The sequence below is a fragment of the Charadrius vociferus genome, unplaced genomic scaffold, assembly GCF_000708025.1.
Source record: "Charadrius vociferus isolate BGI_N301 unplaced genomic scaffold, ASM70802v2 scaffold104, whole genome shotgun sequence".
Classification (NCBI taxonomy): domain Eukaryota; kingdom Metazoa; phylum Chordata; class Aves; order Charadriiformes; family Charadriidae; genus Charadrius; species Charadrius vociferus.
The window spans coordinates 6,204,976-6,213,160 of NW_009648255.1; the positions used below are offsets into that span (position 1 = coordinate 6,204,976).

The 8,185-nt window shown below is 42.7% G+C and overlaps 2 protein-coding genes across 2 annotated transcripts in view; both read right to left on the reverse strand.

The window, feature by feature from the left end:
* RPL22L1 (ribosomal protein L22-like 1) overlaps positions 1 to 50 on the reverse strand; it is a 2,175-nt gene extending 2,125 nt beyond the window's left edge. The window contains exon 1 of the mRNA XM_009884507.1: positions 36 to 50. Coding sequence (XP_009882809.1) covers positions 36 to 50 — 15 coding nt within the window. The remainder of the gene's footprint in view (positions 1 to 35) is intronic.
* A 3,508-nt stretch (positions 51 to 3,558) lies between these two features.
* Positions 3,559 to 6,868, reverse strand: EIF5A2 (eukaryotic translation initiation factor 5A2). The gene is made up of 3 exons (XM_009884441.1): positions 6,768 to 6,868; positions 5,062 to 5,193; positions 3,559 to 4,428 (listed from the first exon to the last, which is right to left on the reverse strand). Exons 1-3 carry the CDS (start codon positions 6,801 to 6,803, stop codon positions 4,369 to 4,371), a joined length of 228 nt encoding a protein of 75 aa, XP_009882743.1. The 5' UTR covers positions 6,804 to 6,868; the 3' UTR covers positions 3,559 to 4,368.
* Positions 6,869 to 8,185: the final 1,317 nt, after the last annotated feature.

The window sequence follows — 8,185 nt, forward strand, 5'->3', positions numbered from 1 at the left end:
AAAGAGCTTCCGGACCCCACGCCACGCTTTTATACCGACCGTGACGTCATCACGCAAGCGCCGCACAGCGCGCTTGCGCGGCCGGCGGCATGCTGGGAAGGCCGGGGGAGGGGCGGGGCCCCATGTTACCTCAGAGGAATAAACAGGCGCCACACGTCTTTAGCATGAACGAGTCACCTTTTTATTGAACTTTATTTTCTGATTTTCATTTCTGTTGGACAGGAACGCAAGCTCTTGCTCTCGTACAAGCGGCAGGCCGCGCCGCTCTGGCGGTGAGGTGTTTCTCCTCAGGGAAGCGGAGGGTGCTGGCTGGCAGCGGGGACCCAAGGCCCGCAGGACAGAGCATCCTCACTGTGACTAGGCAGAGCCGGAGCGTGCGGATCCATCAAGAACCTCACCGAAGATTTAAAGACTCTCCAGCCGTCCCTGTAACCAGCACCCAGCTCCCCACAGCACTGACATCTTTATTAGTTCTGGAGCAAAACACGCATTTACATCTTTCCCCCGACTGTTTCCATAGTGTTGAGAACAATACAGCTTCCAAAACAGATACATGTTTGAACCACGAGGACTACCGTTCCCGGTTCACACACTTTACAGGGTTTGGTTTTTGCTATGATCGGTAAAACGAGTCATCACCATCATTCCTCTTTCCCCCTGCGTTTCGAAAGCCGCACCGAACAACAGTTGCGCTTACAAGATACAGCACAGGACAACAGAGGTTTACAGCAATACATAGCAAACGTTTCGTTCTAAGTTCACAAACCATGTTACTCTCAGATGCCAAATACTGCAGGGCCAGACTGCAGATGCTGGAGAGACTTCTGACGCTCTCAGCGTACTGTGCTGAACTAAACACTCCACCACACTCCCAGCACAATTCCTCCAGGATCTACACTTTCATTAACATTCTCAGTGTACAAGTGAGATACTCAAAATATCCTTAACAAGGTCTTTTTTTTTTTTTTTTCTCCTGAAGTTTAGTTCTACTGTAACGAACTACATTCTAAATTACTCAACCAAAAAAGGTGGGATTTATTGAATTTTGAGTTCTGTGAGACTGACCTGCAGTAACCATAAGAGTCTGAACTGTCAACAAATTTGACTTCTTTACAGATTATGTAAAATTACCTGTATTGTGAAACTACAGACTGTGCACCATTTCTGGGTACATGGTGGATTAGAAAAACCTGCAAGAGGCTTGAAAGCAGTTACGTTAAAACAATGAAATTCAGCTAACTTCTTAAAAAAAACAGCCCTGAGAACATGGCTCAACTAGCAAGAGCCTAGTTGAAAAACCACCATTATAAGCAAAAATTAGAAGACTCTATTGAAATCTTAAAGTATTATTTGCCAACATTTGAGGCAGGAAACACTGCAGTCTTTCAAATTCGGTAAAGTAGTAAGAGAAACTCAATGAATTGGAGCCATGAAAAAAAATGCATTATTTGGAGTGGAAATACTTTTCTTCACCTCCTAGTTTTCACAGCCTTTACTCTAAGCAATTGCCATCAGGTATTAGAAGTTTATAGTTTTCGCTTTTCACACAATTTAAGTGTTAATATAGTACTACAGAACAAGTATATTGGTAAGATTTGTTTTAAAGTAAAGCTATGAAAGGAGAATTTCCCTAAGCATTTGGTTAGGGATCTTAGAAATACGCATCTATATGGACTACTGATCACAAACAAAGTTTGTTGCAAACAATTCTGACAGTAAACTGAAACATCTTACTTTGGAAAAAAAATGCCTCAAATACATGTTCTAATTTAGAAGCAACTTTTAACCTTACTGAAACTTCGAGATTATGCTCAAGACTCATGCTTATGTATGACCTATGGGAAACTTCATGCATGATGAGCCAATGCTCTGCACTTCCATAGTGTTTGAAGCGCTTCACAAAAGACAATTAAGTATGTAAGAACAAACCTATAATGAAGTACTTAGTCATTTAAATCTTGCAGAACTGAAGGTTGCAATAGAAGGACATCCATATGTCCCAAGGAGGGCTCTTCCAGCAAGCTGGAGGACATAACACCTCTACCTTTAGATTGCTGTAGTACCTGAAAACCCTAGTCAGACCAGGACTCTGCTTACAGGAACAGGAGAAAGCCCAGCCCTCATCCTAGAGAGCTTACAGTCTAAGTACACGCTTAGATTGTAGGGCAGTGGCTTCAAATACCTGTCTTGCAACAAGGTTTTAGAGGACAGACAGGCACCTGAAACTAGACTAAAGCACTACCAGAACAAGGGCAAATCCAAGCTTTGTAGTTTTCAAGCATAATAGAAGTATTTGCAATGCGGTGATAGTATTAGAACTTGCATTAGTTTGACACAGCAACCTATGACATTCCATTTGACATCACACAGCTCAGCTCGCTGTCAAGACCATCATCAATGGTTTCACAGTCACCTCCAAAGCCAACAAAGCCTGTCTTTTGGGTACCAGTTTGATGGAGAGGCAGAAAGGAGCACAGTGCAGACTAGCTTGAACTATTAAGCACACACTTCAAAACAGAAATGCATTCAGAACAATCTCTTGCATCTACAGCTTTTTTTAAAAGCAGTTTTGCCATTTCAGTCGAGGTGCTATTTATAGAGTTCACCTGCAATGTGTATTGTGCTAGGCGAGAGCGTGTGGCAGTATCCTACTTCTGCCAGGTGTTCCAGGTAACTGTGCTTTATTACCAGAGTATATTTATTGCTGTCTTACCTTCACCGTACTGCCTTCCCTGTCAGGAGAAGTCTATGGAAAATGTGTGGGTTTGCCATCTACATTGGACCTCCATGATTTGCTACGCCCTGCCACAGTATGTACAAGGGCAGTTCAGGCCAGTTGCCCTGAGCCCTTTGGGGATTAGAGAGTACACATTATTAAGCCAAAAACATTTAAAGCAGTTAACAGCAGCGTGAAGTCTGACTGTCACTGCCAACAGTGTGAATTGTGGGTGCAGTCCAGGGAAGCACACCACGTGTTTCCAAGTTGTCCTCCATTAGCCAACAGTCACTGAAGCTTAAGGCAAGTTCATGAAAAAAATTATCAACTGTGAAGACAGGTCTAAGCCACGGGCTAAGGAAGTTTCCCACTCATGAAGAGTCACCAAGTCTTAGAATTCAAGTTGAACGCCTTAAACAGGAGCAGGCTAGTTGTCCTTCCATGACTAGTTCTGTGAAGCCTTGTGTTTGCCTGTTAAGCTACTAAATAGAGGCATGCGTGCGTGTTTCAATGACTCAGAACTCCCTTGGAGAGGAGCTAGCTTTCATAACTATGTAGCAATTTATTTACTTTTATAGTTAAGCCATGGTTGTTCAGTATTGTCTGTCAAGTCTATATTTTGAAAACACAATAGTTCCATTTTTTTTAAAAAGAATCACATGCATTTAGTTTAGGCTCAATGCTACAGTTTGTCCCACTTTTTGAAAAACATGTGGTCCCTCTGCTACAAAAATATGGTCTGAACCTGAAGATTAAAACCTAAAGCTGGAAGCACTGCAACAGATTCCCATGGAGTTTGTCAGCCTTTTATAGTTTAAGATAAATACAATAAAGGAAAGCAATTGAACTGCATTTTTCTATTTTATTTTTCAAGTCTGACAAAGGCCTCGAGTGAAAGTCTATAGCTTTAACATCCATTCTCACCTTTGTGTCCCCTTGACCTATCTATGCCTTATCTACCCAATATTCCAACTGCCTGCCTAAACCACAGGTAGGCTTTGACACTATTTTATCGTTACAATAAGCCAACAAGTTGGCAAAGAAGAATACAGAGGTAATACAGTTAAGTTGCACATGGCCACTGGGGCTTGGTCAAGCCAGCTGGCATTTTTGATCACTTGAGTTTCTTGGTCTAAAAGTTGCGATTGGCACCTACAGTTCTGCAAGAGTCCCAATCCACAAAATACTTAAGCTTTAAAAAAAAAAAAAATTGCTACTTTTATTGTCAGTTCTACCTAAACATGTCAAGAAAAATACTATTTGTGCTCTAGGTCACTTTATAATCCTAGATACCTACCAGCTTATCTAAAAGCCCCTGAATACTGTATTTTGTCTGTTCATACAGACAAACACTGTTTTGCTCAAGCAAATAAAAATATATCCACTAGTAACACCTGATTGGTTTCTTAGATCCATAGCTGAAACCCACAGGAATGTTAAAATAGTTACAATTAAGGAATTAAAATCTCAGTGATTTTGAAAACTGCCAGTTAGCCTGCAACACTAATCCAGAATCCAGCACTGCTTTTTAACAAGTCAAAAAAGAAATGAGGTTGCTTGTGAAGGCCAGAGCTTTGGTGACAATAGGAACCAAATTTATAGATCTGTGGTTGGTCCAGACCTGAGCAGTTGCCCGAGCCTGGCGATCCTCTTTATTTGCAAGGCTTTATGGCTACAGCACATTCTTCATTCATTGCACTTATGACGGATATCTGGAAGAAAAGACAGATAGGTGAGCTCCAACCCATGCTGGAGGAAGCGCTCCTCTATGTTACAGACTTTCACATTTTAATATCTATCCCATCCCTTTTGATAGGAAAAAAGGAAGCTGAAGCTGGTCAGTCATTAGAAGAATTTCTACAGTATCTGTCCTTCACACTGGTTTGCTCTTTGCCGTGCCCTGACTGGCAGCTTGAGGTCTGTACAACAGAGGAAGATGAACAAGCTCCTGCAACAGAGCCAAACTAGCAACTGCTGTGGCCCAGTATAGACTACAGTCTGCAGAGATACTTGCAGGCAGGTTTGCTAACATAGCAAATCGCACTAGTCAAGCCACGTCTTGGTCCCAGTTAAGAAAGCCTGGAGGTGCCAGTCCATACCGTGCAGACAGCACTGTTAGGATTTATCTAGGCATTTGAGAGATCACGTCACTGTCAACTGAGATGGGCTTCAATGCCCTAATAGTGCTCCAGTACAAAAGTCTTTCTACATCTCAAAGGACCAATTCCCGTGCTTCTAACCTGCTCCTCACAGACACACAAATGGACAATACCAGAATAAGACAACTTCATTGTATAATCAAGTGGAATTAAGCATAACTCTTCTTGTCTGCCCTCTCTACTTACCTGCACATCTTCATTGGCATTGAATTTTCCTTCTATTTCTTTGCCAAGATCCCCTTCTGGCAACTTTAGATCCTCACGAACTTCACCGCTTTCTGTCAGCAGGGAGAGATACCCATCCTGAATACCTATCAGCTGTGAAGAGAAGTTCACTTTTAGGAAATTTAACATCAGTAGTCACTAGTAGGCAGTAGCTGAAGATAAGCAGAAGGCACAGTGAACTCTGTTACATTAATTCTTTAGTACTGTGTTTGCAACAGTTAAGAACCTAATTTAAGTCAATTTTTAACAACAGTTGAGACCACTGAGAGTTAAAGGTAACTGTAGCAAAAGCCAGTCAGCTATCAAGAATCACCAGAACCCTGCTGGTTACTTCCTAGTACCCGGGGCACTGCAAACCCCATCCTTGTGAGTTAGAAGATCTACTCCTTCCAGGTCACTGGTTCAGCTTTTTACATCTGTGAATTAGAAAAAGTAACTGGAATGGTGTTCGCTGAACAGCACTGCTTTTACAAAGTGCGCAAAGTACACAATGGTTGAACAGCACACTTGTGTATCTTCATTTGTACAATGATACTATCACCTACATTAAAGGCTAATGAATAAATTAGGGAACATCCACCAAGCTCTGGACCACTTCTATAATGCTGTTTAGAGCCCTAACCAAAAGCCTCAGCTACGGGGAACAGCTATTTTGACAGAGCAGGTTAGGGAACCTGGAACACGTACCAGTAAACCCAAAAGGCAGCTCTAACAAGTCTGATAAACAGCAAGAATTTCAGTAGCAATAAGGACCCAACAACACGAGAGGAAGATCACTATGATAACACTAAGAATCTCCTGGAAGGTCTGAGCCCTAAGACAGGATAGTCACACTTTATGTAACAGCATCAGCTGTCCTGAAGAATTGCTAACGCTCTGAACTTTGGCTTTGTCCAGCAATTGCAGCTTTCCAACTGATGCGGATGTATCAGTTCCTGACCAGAACTACTCCCAAGGCAAAAGGAACATAGTTGACATGTTAAAACTCGAACCTGAAGTGTGCTGCTTTGAAGAGCTCACTATCCATATCACAGAAGGCATTACAGAAGTTACAAAAGATTGCCAAGTTCCCTTCATCCATATATTTCAGAGAAGAGCTCAGGAGCACCAAAATTACTAGAGATAAACTAAAGCCAGCTTCCACAGAGGGAGCGGAAAGCTCTGTACCAAGTTAGAGCTGGCATCAGATGCAGCTTAAGAATGTCTTGTTGATTAACCTACACTATGTAAAGGCGAAATTACAATACATTCTTAGATTCAAATTTACTTCAAGTAAGATTTTGATTATCCTTTAACTAATAATAACTTGCAGCAGGGATAACCTCTCTCCAGATTCTAAAGGATGTCAGTATCGCAAAGAATAAAGTGATCTTAAAACATGAGCTAGAAAAAACTTGATTCTGAATTATGCCTATTACCTGTCATTTCTAAAGATTGCTACTATAACATGAGGTTGTTGGTACAGTAAGGAGATCTCTGACAGTTTTAACAATTCAGTAAATGCTATGAGTTCAGCAATATCATGTCTAGACAGGCAAGTTCCATTAACTCTGACAACACTACTTTATTAATTGGGAGGCAAGTTTTGGGATGAAGAGAGTTTACGTGTGGTATTAGGAATATAAAGCCTCTTAATGTGTGGGAGGACACGGTGACTGTTAACTCACCTGGTAATCATTCCTCTTGATATTTGGAACATCCATGTTATGAGTCGATGGGCAAATATCTTCATATTTTTTACCAGTGAAGATATCAATACCAACCAAGTGGACCTATAAGAGAACAAAAATAACATCAGTTACTGCTGATCCTAGAGAGGCAAGATGCCACTGCCATCGGAATTGCTGGTTTCACGCCGTTTTCCAAGAGATCACGTGTAATCCACATTATGCTGAGACCCTTTGCTTGCAGTATGAAAGCAGCCCAAACACCGAGAGAAGGCCTCTCACAACCTTTCATATAGCACACTATAGAAAACACTGTGTGAGAATGAAGATCAGCCACTGTTATCTTCCCCAGCCACAGCCTTCTGCAGTTTTACAGCAGCAAGCTAGAGCTCAGAGTACACAGTGGTTAAGAAAACATTTACTTCTAGTTCTAGCTGTTCTGAGAAAAACAACAGCGTCGGTGACAACGCGAAGGTTAAGAGGAAAAGAAGAGGTGTTTGTGCACAGAGATTAAAGCAGCTCCCACCTCCCTTTATGCTAGCAGCAGCTGCCCACTGCAGCCAGCACCAGTTCAAGTGCTCTGCTCAAGTCCTTTCACTCTCACAACTGTTACAGTATTTAAGAAAACTGGATCTGCCTACTAAAACAACCCATGAAAAAAAGCAAGGGGAGAGAAAAAGGAAAAGACTGGCAAGGGCTTGGTATACTCTAGCTTTGGCAAATCCTAAATACTTCACCAACCTACATGTATCACACAAGGTTGTGGAAACTTTCAACTCTAATTACTCCGTGCTTGTGACAGATCTGTCTCTAAACTCTAACGTACCCACCATAAAGTGTTGCTGAATGAACGAAGGGAGAGTCTAGCCTTGGTCCAAGCTCTGGACAGCTGCATCAGCCAACTGCTTAGGCAGCAGGACTGCAGCCCCAGACAGCAGCTAAGAACGTCCCTGCTGGGACGCAGGAGGGGGAAGGCACTCCTCACTCAGCGCTGAAAAAAGGAAAGAAGCAGCGAGGCAAGGCAGCAAAAACGGGGCAGAGCGGGCGCAGGGAGGTACCGGCTGTCCGCCGATCTCCTCTGGTTTACGTAACATAACACTTCTCGGTGATAGTGACGCTCTGCCAGCACAGGCAGACACAAACCCGCTTCGGTGGGTAGCGACAGCACAACCCAACCACGCCCTAGCGACTTCACCAGCCCCCCCCTTCCAGAACTTACTCTACTCCCACTACAGAAACAGGTTTTTATCGCTATCAGCGTTAAAGCTTTTTAAGGAGCTAAGAGAAAAATAAAAACCAACCCAACTCCCTGCCCATATTCCTTTACAATGGGAAACCCCCGAGCTAATTCTAGAGTGGGAGAGGAGACACGGCGGCGAGAAAAACACGGGCAGGATGGAGAACAGCCTCCCCTTACC

Coding starts and splice junctions, on each gene's coding strand:
- EIF5A2 (XM_009884441.1), bottom strand. CDS start 6,803: ATGGATGTTCCAAATATCAAGAGGAATGATTACCAG. Junction 5,194..6,767: donor TCAAGAGGAATGATTACCAG/GTGAGTTAACAG, acceptor TTCTCTTCACAG/CTGATAGGTATTCAGGATGG. Junction 4,429..5,061: donor ATGCCAATGAAGATGTGCAG/GTAAGTAGAGAG, acceptor CTTTTCTTCCAG/ATATCCGTCATAAGTGCAAT.